Source organism: Lepisosteus oculatus, chromosome 3 (genome assembly GCF_040954835.1).
Source record: "Lepisosteus oculatus isolate fLepOcu1 chromosome 3, fLepOcu1.hap2, whole genome shotgun sequence".
NCBI lineage: Eukaryota > Metazoa > Chordata > Actinopteri > Semionotiformes > Lepisosteidae > Lepisosteus > Lepisosteus oculatus.
Window position 1 is genome coordinate 14004757 of NC_090698.1, and position 13596 is coordinate 14018352.

Below are 13596 nucleotides of genomic sequence, written 5' to 3' on the forward strand. Positions count from 1 at the left end.
AACTCCTTAGCAAATGAATCTCTTCTTTCCCCTCAGTGCAGTGATATAGACCAAGTTTCTATGCTACCAGGCTGAGTGACAGTGTTAGCAGCCAATCAGATGGGCTTTTTCAAGACCATCATCCCACAGTATATTCAAAAGTAGGTCATATGATCTTATTTGAAATGCCATTGGCTCAGGATTAGGTAGTGTTGGAACCTAATAAGGCTAAGGCCTCCCATTTCTAATTCCCTAGAGATATAACACACCTTTCCAATAAAAGTGTCCACAAAATTAAAAAAAGAAAAATATAAGCTTAAAGCAAAAAAAAAAGTGAACTTACTAGGTCCTCCCAATTTTTAAAGGGACGGAGTTCTACTATCTTCTGAGCCTTTTTAACAGAGCACTGGGATATCAAGGAAAGCTCATCTACTGATGCATCCTGGAGGAAAGTCAATATTTTAGCTTTGAATTCCTGATTCAAACCATCTTCTGCATCGGAGTCCTCCCCAGAGGACTTCTCATAGTCACTGCTGATCGATTCCTCGTCCTCTGAGCTGCTGTCCTCCACTCGGGTCACTCTTGCCTTGTTCTTCCCCGACTCACTGGGCCTGCAGATCCAGTTCTGTTTTCTTGCCACTGGTCTCTCGCCAGCAGAGAGCCAGGTTTTGATGTCTGGGGATACAGTATGCTCCTTTGTCACCTTGGGTTCAGGTGAACTACTAGAGTCTTGGTCTGTAAAGAGAATAATGGGGAGAAAAACAGTAAGGGACTTGGCCTTCTGCTTTATACCTAAACCATTCCTGTATTTCATTTTCTGTTTTTGCACACAGGGAGTTTCACTTTCAGGGGTTCATTGGCTTGAGAGTCCAAGGCCCCTGTTGTTTGATTTTTTTACTACACAACAAGATGAAGGAAACAACACACGCCTAAACCAAGCAAATGTGCTGAAATGACAAATCTTGAAATAGTAAACCATCTACAAGGTGGAAAAGAGTCCAGGGCAATGGACACAAGTGGTTCAGATGTATTTGCGCATGTCCAGTGTCATGCAGCTTGTTGGCCACTTTTACACGTGTGCCTAGCCTCAGAAATGTAGATGAATGTGTTGAAAAGGAAGAGGGAAGGAACAGCTGGAAATCTTTTTTCCCATCTGTCACAAAAAACACAAGGTAACTCATAAGCTACAACCCAAGTGTCAAGGGTGGGGCCATTTCACTGTAAATTGCAGTGTGCTGCAGGAGGCTGGAAAAAGGGCAGGTGGAGAGGACTGAAGAAGTCTCATTGATCACTGTTGATCTGCAGTTTATTTTAAAACAGCAGTAGGACATTCAAGTAAAATGTGTTGCCTTTCTCTTCCTTTTTTGTTACAGTTATTTTCCTTGGATTATAAACATTTAAAGTATTTATGTTAAAAAAGGAAATGGTGAGACTTGTTATTTTGTAACAGAACAGCTGTCTTCACAAGGTTGAAACTTTTAAAAGGGTAAACTTTTTACTACTTTACTTTGTGTAACAGCTACCTTGGAATGTTTTGTGTATCAGCAAAACACAAAATTCAGGCAAAAACACTACACTAAAGATTCCAGACATACAGTATGTGAAAAGTATTGCTATGCTTTACAAATGTTGTAAGGCTGCTTCTTGGAACTTCAACACAGTGTAAAAATGCTAGACATCATAGAACACAATACTGATATAATAAGGCTTTCTTTCCTGGATTTCACTAAAAGACTGGATCCACTCTTCACCTTAAAAATAACAGTTCTTAAATGCACACATTTCTCCTACTTCAGTTTGCATTTAAACAAACAGCAAAACTGAAAAGACACAAAATTCAAAAGTACTTGTTTCCAACTATACTAGATCAAGGATGGTGAAAAATGGATAACTGTAGTGTTATGGGGAAATGTATAACATAGAACAACAGGGAAACAGCTTAGCAATTCGACTACCTATCTCCTGTCTCCCTAGCAAGCTCATCAGGGAATCTAAATAAATGAATCCTTGCTTCTGCCCAGAACCTACAGCTCACAATCAGGCCACCACAGTGATCTCAATATAGAGTAAGAAAAGTACATCTCTTGATCTGAATAAATCTCCTTGAGCCTTGCAACATTTTAATTGTTAAAATCGAGGCCTCCACGTGTGTAAGTCAAAGCACTATGATCTTAAAGGCTCCCCGTTACACTCCAAGACATCCATTGGTGTGTAGTCCATTTCGTAATGAAATCAAAAAGTGTCTGGATACAAGGGTTATAGAGGGATACAGATAAGTGTGCTAAGAACAGTGACGGAGTTCTCCAAAATTATGTGTTCTACCTCTTATAGTTCCTTACACATGATGGCGCACACTGTGAATTGCAAAAAACACTTCGAAGCAAATTTCACACACTTTCGAATGATCTGGGAGTTGACAGCACTGATTTGGCATATGCAAGATGCCAATGAGTTGAACCCCAAATATAGGTGACAGCTGCTTGCAAGATGTTCAGAGGAGAGGAGAATAGGAGACATACTGTCAGTGCCAGTGCCACAAGCAGATCACTGAAAGAAACATGTCACCGTCTGAAGGAGATCGCACAAGGACAGAGTCCCTTCTCAAAGAAAAGCAACCACATACCCAAAGCTAAATGAAACAGCTAAGCACTCTTCTGATGCAAAGCTTTTGATAGGGCGTTCACGATTAGTTAATGATATCACACAGTGATGCCATGACTAGAGTGATTGTGGAAGAAAACGTGCTCTTCAACACGTTGATACACGTCCACTCTTACTAAACCCACTCTGTACAAAAGCAAGAATGAGCAACCCTTTTCAATGAAGGCCCTAAAGCAACAGTTAACCTCTAATAATAACTGATTATCTGTTATTGTCTGAGATGAGCTGCAGAGTTCATGTCTGTCTTTAGCAGCCGATTGCTTCCAAGTAGTTTGAAGTATGAAAAGGAGATTTTAACTGTGAACATGTAGTTTACTCACATGTCAAAGGTCTAATGAAGAACTTCATTTCACATCAAGCATAACCACTTACAAATTAAATGGTGCACAACCTACGTTAACCACTGGCTGATTGAGTTAAATTTAATGTCCCTTACAGAAATGTAATATACAGATTATACAGTTTTTAAGTGGACACCATGTGTATATTTTTCAGTTTTTGTACCAGATGCAGCACTGACATTAATATACAACTATTTACTTGTACAGAAATATACTTTCAGCAAGCAGTCAATAAAGGTTATTTTGACATTTACGGCATTTCTATACCGAGAAGCCAAAGACAACCATAGTTACTGGTGACAGTGCAACATTATTACTTTATAAAAGAAAACTGCAAAGGATTTAATAAAAAATAAAAAGCAGTTATCACATGCTTCAGTTATTTTTTATTCATAATCTGTGGCATAGTAATTAAAGGTCTCAAAGCTTTGTATTTAAACCTAAAAATGAAATTTGATCTCTTTGTAAGAACTCAAAAGCTCTGCAAAATCTTTTTGTAAAACACTGAATGGAAAGATAAATTCAAATGATTGCAAAGGTATAGCAACTTTCATACACCGTGCTTATCGAGCATGGACTTGCTAGCTAACAATTGCTGTTGTAAGACTTCTAAAAGCTTGTCCACAGGAACCGAGGAGCACAACCATTATACCAAATGTGCATTGGAGGAAACAAGTTGTTCAAAAAACACCCCTAGAAAGCGTTTTGAACTGTATCTGCAGTTAATGGCAGAACTGAGAAGATTTGACTGTACTCAGAAATGAGGTTCCCTTCCACTGATGGTCATGTAACATGTCAGGGTTGCCCGACGCTGGCCAGTGTGTCATTGCCTCAGTGCTCTCAATGAACAGGCTCACCTGGGTCAGAAAACATTCTCAACGCTTCCAGGGCATCTTCAAAGCACCACTCGTGTTCCTGCAGGACATCTCTCAGCTCCTGCAGAGCAGCATTAAGAAATAAAGATGATCACATCGGGTAAAGGACAGTGCAAGCTGGCTTACTTCACAGTGCCTCCCTACATAACACCAGCTTGGTTTCTCTCATTAACAGATTTGTATACCTGTGCAGGAGACCCTCTATGCAGCACTACTCTCCTACTTAGTGCCTATTTCTAATGCCTGAGCCCAGGCATCAAGGCAGCCCGAAAGACAACTGTAATACAGAGGTTTATTCTGCACAGTCAGTTCTAGGATGGTGCAAATTCACACATACACAGTTACTATCTGATTAAAATTAATCACAGGAGCATTGGGAAGCATGTGGGGATGTCACAACTCTGTACAACTGACTCATCTTGGCCATAAGATTACAGATTGGAGAACATGACCAACTGCACAAAATACATTTCAGAGGAACAAGGACCGATTAATGAACCGAAAACATCATGTCAGCATTTCAATGGGTATAGCCTTTACTTACTGGTCTTCCCAATCTTTATCAATCATTTAGTTTCTGGTACAAGTAGAAAATTAGATAAAGATGCAGCAATACAGAAATAGTATGAATGATAAGGAAAAACAGACTACAGATCAAAACCATGGAGAGGGCAAACACATGGCAAATTGTTTAATCTTGAGAAGTGCAAAGTGAAAATAAACATGAATGGGTTTGGAGACCTATGGAGTCTCTTCCTGGTTCTCCTCAAGAAGCAATAAAAAGCAAACAAATATAAAAGCCTGGAACTGACATCAAGGGCAGTTATCACATTTTACAACATACTTAACCAAACTACTTTTGGAATATAATATTCACTTTTGGTCACTATACCACAAAAATGATATAAAAGCTTTGGAAAGCATTCAAAGGAGAGCTAAATGAATGATTCCTGGTCTCAGGATCACATACAGACAGGCTAAAAGAGCTAGATCTTTTCAGTCTAGACCAGAGGAACCAGAGAGAGGCTTTGATCCAATTATATGAAATCCTAAGGTGTACAGACAAGGTTAAACCTGGGGAATGTTTCATACTTGATGATAAATCAAGACACAAGGTCACAACTGGCAATTAAATGGAATTTGACTTAGGTCAGAGAAAAGGAAACCTAATTGCCAGCTGACTGAACCTCAGACTGAGCTCTTTCAAGGAAAGGCTGGATGAAATTTTATATTTTAGAGTCTCTTAACTATTAAACACCAAACAAGTGAGCTTGGCAAAACAGCTCCCCTCACCTGCCACTTATTTTATGTTCTTTATGCTTTTCTTAGATTGCTGAACTTTCCTTGCCTTTGAAAAAATTACCTTGTGAGAATTTTTGCTCAGGCTTGTGTGGAAAGGAAAGGAAAGGAAAGGAAAGAGTTCACTATGCAAGAAGTTCATAAAATCACAATGTTTCAAAGCATGGACACTATACATGTATCTATACACAATGCCATATAAAGACAAGAGTTTTGACAAAGTACCAAGCAAGAATAGAACAGAGAGAAAGATCTCCATAAACTCACCTCCTTATCTAAATTAGGGAATTTCTTTTGAAGTCTCCTCAAGGTGGCTTCCTGTTTCTCCCATTCTTCCATGGAATTAGCGGCTTCATTTTCATCCACCTCAAAAAGTGAGGAACAAAAAAAATCAGCAACGGTCAATATGCAGCTTAACAATGTGCAAGGTGTTCCTGAAACGCAAATGACAGCAAGGTTTCCAGTGAACTAGTGCTTTACTTCTAATAACAGTCAGACTTCGAACCAATGGGGTGAACATCAACCATTAATGTTTATCAGATCCACTTAAACCAGACCTCAAATGTAAATCTAATTATTGAAAGAGCACCAGGACTGGGTAGCTGGGCCTCTTAGATTGAAAAGCTATAGTGAAGCACCATGTCATAGAAAGGAAAACAGTATTCTTAACTCACTGCTGTTTTCTTCTTCTTGCTTGGTTGAACTATGTCCCTATCCTCAGAGCTGCTCTTCGAAGAGTCTTTATTCTTTCTCTTCCGCGCATTATCTAAAAAAAGGATCAAAATCAATCATTTCATCTCACCTTGCACAGCATACTAAATATCTTAGAAGTAAAGAGGCATAAATAGCCAAGATCATTTGAGGATTCATTTGAGTTATTGAGCCTTTTCCAGTCAAGGAGTCTTTAAAACTGCAAACAGAAAAATTGTTAAAACCATGGCTGTGAGAGGTGAAAGAGGGAACTTGTGCTTGGAGAGATCTTTTATCCTCACTCATGTTCTCTGAAAAGATCAGTCTGTCTTCTTTGTGTTTCACCGAAGGAAACGGCAGGGCACTTTCTGTAAGACATGCAATAAATGGAACTGCTGGACAAATATGATGTACTTGGGTGATCTTGATATGGTTCATGTGTTGATGAGATGGTCAGTGGTATTACGTATTTTCCCAGGCTCACCACTCAGCTCATACTACTGACCACCTGAATATTTCAAGGTCATCCAGAGGGTGTCACGTTCATTGCATCTCTCACATTGAATTGCTCTGTTGTTTATAATGGTGAAATATGAATATTGTATATAATGGTATCTCCACAACACTATAAATAAAGTACCAGTTGGTACTGTACGTTAATGTGCAGCAGATGCATCCAAAAAATATGAACCATTCCACTGACAAGTACAGCAACACTACACAAAAAGTTTAACAAGTAATTCTGTAGCTTCATGATCTGCAGGGGCTACCCATACTACCCAGGCATCAGTCAAGGTGCAGGAAGTTTAATCTGCTTTTCATTTATATATTTGTCTAAATAGATTCATACTGACCAAATACTTATCATTCATCTATTCTCTCCCCCACATGTGTGGTCCATTATAACAGCAGATTGGCAACATTGAAGCCTGACAAAAATTATATGAAGTTTAAGGCAAAACCTATGTTGTCAAGATGGCTTCAGTAGTTACATATAAAATCCTTATCACTCAAAATGAAACACCGCAGAGTATTCTAATATAATTGAGAAAAATAAATAACCTGGTATAATATTTAATATCTTTCAAGCAGAAGGCATTACAGAAAGTTCCACATTCATCAGATCCACTGCAGTTGAAAACAGAAATTTAGCTTGTGAAGACCTGCTCTGTGAACATCTGTCAGGACTTGGCAAGTGATCTGACACTTTCCAGAAGAAAATCGTTGCTATCGGGGAGGTGCCAAAAAGGCACATCAGCACAACGCCCGCGAGAATTGATCGCAATTTTTTTCTCTCCTGCCTGTTGTGCGTCAATCAGAAATTGAAAAACAAATGAAAATCCAGAGATTCTGTATCATCAGTCTCATCTGAAGTGTTTAACAGAAAACACAGCTCATCTGTAGCTTCAGGGTTTACACCTCTGTCCAAGCACACCGTGTGAAAGGCAATATCGTGCAACTACAGCTCCAGGTGAAAGGGCTGGCCAGTACACGTCTCCACTGCATTTAACCCTTTTCTGTGCATCCGCATGCATCACTCTGGATTACCACCAATTTGTGAAGAACTACATTGTTTCTTGTCAAATCCCTCAGTACATGAAGACAAACTGTGTTACACATACAACTGTTATCCACCCAAGGGACTTTGTCTTCCATCAGGCTGGTAAAGTAGCAATCATACTCATACACTCTAATGAAGGGCACAGCTTCAAACAGGTCCAGTGGTTGGTGCTATTAGTTACTTGTTACAGCTGGTCAGCTGATTGGTTTCTGACAACAGCTTTTGTCACTGTCCCCCTTTTGCTGTCAGGGATTCATATTTGGGACTTTTACATTAATGTGAAAGAGTCCTTCACCTGACCGGGCAAAATCCCGGCTCAGCACAGCAGCCAGCCAAGGTGTGGTAAGGTTCACTTGCAATGAGCCAGTGAGGTGCTCCTGCTGACTGACCTGTCTGAGCTGTGGTGCTGTAGAGACACAAGCACCATGGCAAGGGAATACTTCACTAGGAATGGCAGGTCTTCAACAGATGCAGGAAAACAGCTGTGACATCATCTCATCTCCCCTATCTCTCCATTAACTTTTTCATGTGTACTCAAAGGTCCATAAGACGCTTGGTTACATCAGATTACATTGTTCCACTTGATTCATTCTATAAATTTTTTTTTTGAACCTCTACATCAACCACAATTGCATCAGTTTCACCTGCACTAGGGCCTGGAAGTATTTCTTAAAATCCCATTTTGTTAGTTTTTGGGCTCAAGTAGTTTATTGACACCACGGAATTTCATCAGTAAAAAATGCAAGGATTTCTCTTCCGAACTCCCGGAGTGAAATGTCCTTTTGGAAATCAAGCTAACAGAAGGCATACTATCCAAGATCTAAACAGCATGCTTGCAGAGTTGCCAACAATCCTTATTTCCATTCTTTGCAATCCTGTTCACTACTGCCATGAGCTGCAGTGCTTGAAATATGAATATGAACATGGAGAGCTTAGAGTGATGTAGCTCTGGGCCTGACCCACCTCCCTTCCTTTCCTGCTCCTAGTTACCACTCTTACCATCCCCCTGATCGAGACTCCCAACAGGCCAAACAACGGCCTGTTCAAAACACAGATGACAGCATTTAAAACTGAACCGCAGCAGAAGAGTAGAGTCAGATGGCACAGAATTGTAAGAAATTTGACTTGTGAAAAAAGGATAAGGTTATGATGAAAAAATTGCCATGGTGTATGCCACTTTCCCATTTGAAGTAAAAGGCAAAAAACAATTCTGTTTTTTGCAAACCAACACCCAGAATCTCTTATTATACAAACTATACTCTTACTTACATTCAAAAACACTAAACAATTACCTTCATCTCCGAACAGTACCATGCAAGAGGCCACTGCTCCATCCAAAGTGCTAGTGTTTTTTAAGACCTGAAATAGGAAAATATTACTCTTTCACTCTTAAACGACAGGTAACAATTGCAGGTTAAAGGCTATACAGACTCAGCTTAAATACATACTTGCAACATCATGAAATCACTGCACAACATTCCACACATTAAAGAGTCATTCTAAGTGACTGTCATCTAATTAAAAAACAGTACTTCTTTGCCCCTTGACCAAAGGAGGATATAGACTTTATTGAGGAATTCATCAAGCTAAAAAGGAATTTGGCTTTTAGCCATGCCATGTCCCTTTCACAACCTGCATGGTGATTCCCCCCAAGCAAAACATTTTTATAACATCACCTAAGCAGAAATTAACCTTACTAGAAAGGTGTGCCCTTTTACTTTTTTTTTTAAAAGACATGATAATAAATACCTGTCTACCCTCCCTATGGATGCCCTTCAGGTGTTAGTGAAGAAGGCACTACATCCCTGAGATAAATGGTTTTATCATGGACTAACTACGTAGTATTCCAGCTGTGACTGGAGTTCCTGAAGGGCGGAATTCTTGCCTTGGGCTGGTTACGCATAGAGCATAATTAATTTAACAATTAAAAGCAATAAAATGAAAATCAAATACAAACTTGATACAGAGGCCTGCTCTGCACCGGGAGTCCTGAAGCCTCTTAACCAGCCCACACTGTTTTCTGCAAGAGTTGGATCTATACTCCATCCAATGCCTCACCTTTGCTGGTGGAGCCATGTGAAAAAGGGGGACTGACCCAACACTTCACATTTCAGGGGTTCTTGGGAAACTAAGACTCAGAGATTTTAATGTAGAAGGAAATACAAAACAAGGAGTGGAAAGGTCACAACTAAACCTACATGAAAGGATGCTAGAATGTATTATCGAGAGTGACAGATCACAATCCTTAAGACAGTGGGCCTCCAGAATGTCCTGTACCTCTTTCAGCTGTTTACTGTCTTTCTGCGGGAAGATCTCCTTCAGTTTTGAGAGCCTCTCCTCAGTAGTTTCTACATCCACCTGGTCAGAATTCTGAGATGCCTCATCTTCAGAGTCTTCTAAGTACAGTTTCCTAAAAAAAAAAGATAATAAGACCTGATAATAGACATTAGTAGTTATATGTCTTGAAGTGGCTGGCTAGCTGAAGGATATGCTAACAAGCTGAACACAGATGATACCAAGGTCCACTGTTTGCCTTGTGTCATGAGCAGGTACACTGGCAGGCAGAGTAAACCCAACTGAACAGAATTCTGCTGAAAGAAACAGAGATAAGAGTTAACATGGGTACAACAGAAGAGCCAAAACCTCTTCAAAAAGGACACAATACAGCTTAGTGGAAACAAACTCCAGTAAATAAACTCAACTTTTTACTTTTTAAGGCTGATGGTTTCCATTCCCCTGCCCTTGAACAACTCCGTACTGGGAAAAGGTACCAAATGCTATCAGATTATTTATTTTTCAAATTTGGAAATGTCATTTAATGTACTATTCATTCATTGAAACAGTTTCAGAATTAGAAACATACATGTGGGAAAGGTGAGTATTATAGTGTTATATATCTTAAGCTGTGTGTTGAACGTGGCTGTTTTAAATTTTTCTATCCAGCTGAAAAGTCTTGAATTCCTTACATTACTGAAAATTTCCAGTAGATTATTGGTATTGTACATAAAACTGATTACAAAAACTAACAATTTCAGTAAAACATGATTATAATAAAGAATCTGAATTTTAGACATCTCTGCTTTTACACACAGTGCCAGTGAACCAAGCAGTCAGGACCACTGCTTAATGTCTCATCCAAAGGATGGTGCCTCCCTACAGTACATTGTCCCTGGTCACCACACCAGGATCCAGGATTGGAAACTGTGCTGTAGTGAGAAGAGCACCACTGGTAAACCACCACCCCTCACAGAAGCAACCCACATTTCTTTTGAGATCCCTCATTCCCAGGCCCGGCCCCACTATTGACAACATTTCTTTAAAAAGTACATTTTAAACTATATCTGTATAAGAATCCTGGTACTTATATGAGCAGCACATTGTAGCACTTTCAGAGGCCTACAGTGCGAAAAATAAATATAGAGCACACTGGAAACACCTAGGGAACAGACAGCAGGGAAGGTGTTATACTAAAAACATATAATATAATATAATATAATATAATATAATATAATATAATTCCTACTTCACAAAAAATTCAAACCAGAGCTACAGATATTATTCATTCAACTCCTAATCTTCTATACTGTTCAACAAATAAAGTCTGCAAAGTCAGTTGTTTCTCTCCCCTCCCACACACACTCTAAATCAATATTGCTTTCTGAGGAGCCAGCTCAGGGGAATGTTTCTACAGGTCTACGAAAGTATGTGTGTTACTACAACTGTACAAAATGAAGGCTGATTATTTGCCAATTATTTCCATTATGCACAGACCACATTTTAAATCAGAAGTGTACAAAAGAACCAAGCTGTGATTTTGAAAGCTTTAAGAAAAAACCCTGCGTTTTATTGTTCCAGCCAAGATTCTTCTGGCTAGCTTGATCATGTTATAGTCTGCCGACGGACTATTTTATTATATATTACTGTGGAAAGAAACGTTTACTAGGCTAAGTGAAATTTAGAGTAGGGTATCATAATACTCTTTCTTATATTGGCAGGAAACGTGAACAGCTCAGGTCTATGCATTTAAAAACATTAACAAAGCTTAATCAAAAGCGTGACAATCACCATTAAAGAGATATTCCATTAAAATTATATTTTATTAGGAGACTATGTAGAATACTCCAGTTAGTGCTCAGATAATTCAAATTTGTAACCTGAGTACTTTTAAAATGCTAATTATAACTCTTGATGAATGTGTACCCATTGCCCATGGGGTAATCTCCAATACCCTTAAATGGGATATGAATATCACCAGCATCACAAAGAAAGCACTGCAAAGAATGTACTTTTTTAGCGTCAACTGACAAACTTTGGTGTCTCCCAACCAGTTCTGAAACAGTTTTACAGAGCCATTATTGAGAGCATTCTGACTCCCTATGTAACTGTTTGGTTTGGCAACTCCTCTGCCCACTCCTAAGGCAACCTCACTGTTTCATTCTTTTTAAATACTTAAAAACAGGATTAAGTCACTACTTAAGAAAAACCCTGAGTTTTAGGACTGGTATTCCTTGATAATCTGCACTTATTTTTTTCAAACTTTTACATGCATTAATGAGTAAAGCAAATTCATTGGCGTAAGATGGAAAGTTTCATTAGCTGTCACCTGGTCTACATTCACGATTTATACAATTCCAGAGCAAAGAAGCAGGCAGAAACACAAGTTTCCACCTGTTTAATAAAGTTCCCTGAGGAAGACTCAACCGGTCTATTAAAACCAGTACCACCCGGTATTTGAACAGCTTCTTTCCTAGGGCTGTGTTTTTGCTTAACCAGAATTCCTAGTTATATGTGCAACAGATTCATAACTATTTGCCTTGTTTGTGTATTGTATATGTGGAATGTTTTTGCAGCACCAAGTACACCCGGGTAAATTCTTTGAGCAAGAAAAAGGACCTTGGAGTCACAGCCAGGCAAATGGAAGAATGCTGGGTCTCATTCGAGGTCACTGCAAGAGCAGGCCTTGCTGCGCTACCCTCCTCTACAGCCGAGCTGCTGGTGTTGCACCAGGGACCCGGTGACAAGCACGGATTAGCACCAGAGATTGGTCTGCAATTCTGCTTTGCACCCGTTGTTTGCCGGATCGGCTCCGGCTGCTCCACGACTCTCAACTGAAAGAAATTCATCGACCTGCTTTCTAACCATTTGTCCGCGTGCCTGAATTATCATCTGTTGTTTTCCCTTTTGTGCAGACAGTCCTTGTTTTAAAACAAAAACCCACTTCAAGCATCTTGTTCCAACTTCCTCAGCATACAGAACTTCAAACATTCTCTCTTCAACCTGATAAACAAGAGTCTATGCCCTAATACCTATATTAAAGGGGAACTTCAATGCTATTTTATATTCTCAAGAACTCCCTCTTTCACCTGTGGCAAGACCAGAGGATTACCGACACAATTGGTTAAGAAACGAGGACTGCAGTTCCCCTTTAAGAGCATTTACCAGATGACCAATTCATGACTGATAATTGAGGACAGAACTTCTTGGGACGACAATGTATCAAACTCCCACTGTGAGGGTCTGTCTCACCCTGCTTAGGTCCAAATGGCTACATTTCAGGCTACATTTCAGGTGACAACAGAATGAACTGAATAATTAAATACTGGAACCCAACCCAGAAGACTCAAATCTTCCCCGACACCAGGGTTTTGCACCCCTTTACCAGACAAAATGGGGCGATATTTTAAACAGAATAGTCATACCAGTACATGCAGTGGCATTATTCTTTCAGAATTTTAAGACATTTTCTATAAAATGTATTCCCAGAGGTCCCCAAAACTCATTCACCATGTCAGCCCCTTTCATTTCATGCCTTTCTTAGAGGAACAAAATACCGCCAACAAGTTTTTTCTAATCATAACTCTGGCAGACTGGTCTCTTAAGGACCCTATTAACAGCCAACTTGCAACTAGAGGGCATTAAGGCCACCATTAGCTGTAAATAGTCACAGCAGGTGATAATTAGTTCATTAATAAGATGCTTGGTAGAGGTTAAATCCACATTGGTGCCTGACGCTGCTGAAGAGGTCTTTTTGCTGTATAATTCAAAAGTTTCTGCAATAAATGCTCATTTACTTACTTTGATGTCAATTGAGAGTTTGTGTTCAGATGCCCAAAGCCACCTTGTTAGAAGGTGGGGTCTGTCACAGTAACAGATGGAAGTAATAATGTAACACAGCCAGTGCCTCGGGCTA

General features: G+C 39.5%; 1 protein-coding gene across 1 annotated transcript in view; it reads right to left on the reverse strand.

Annotated features, from left to right (window-relative positions):
- smarcad1a (SNF2 related chromatin remodeling ATPase with DExD box 1a) overlaps positions 1–13596 on the reverse strand; it is a 37193-nt gene that overhangs the window by 19991 nt on the left and 3606 nt on the right. Inside the window, exons 3-8 of the mRNA XM_015340429.2 lie at positions 9684–9816; positions 8699–8765; positions 5830–5921; positions 5423–5521; positions 3839–3917; positions 323–714 (exon numbers count right to left, since the gene is read on the reverse strand). Of these exons, the coding sequence (XP_015195915.1) occupies positions 323–714; positions 3839–3917; positions 5423–5521; positions 5830–5921; positions 8699–8765; positions 9684–9816 (862 nt within the window). The remainder of the gene's footprint in view (positions 1–322; positions 715–3838; positions 3918–5422; positions 5522–5829; positions 5922–8698; positions 8766–9683; positions 9817–13596) is intronic.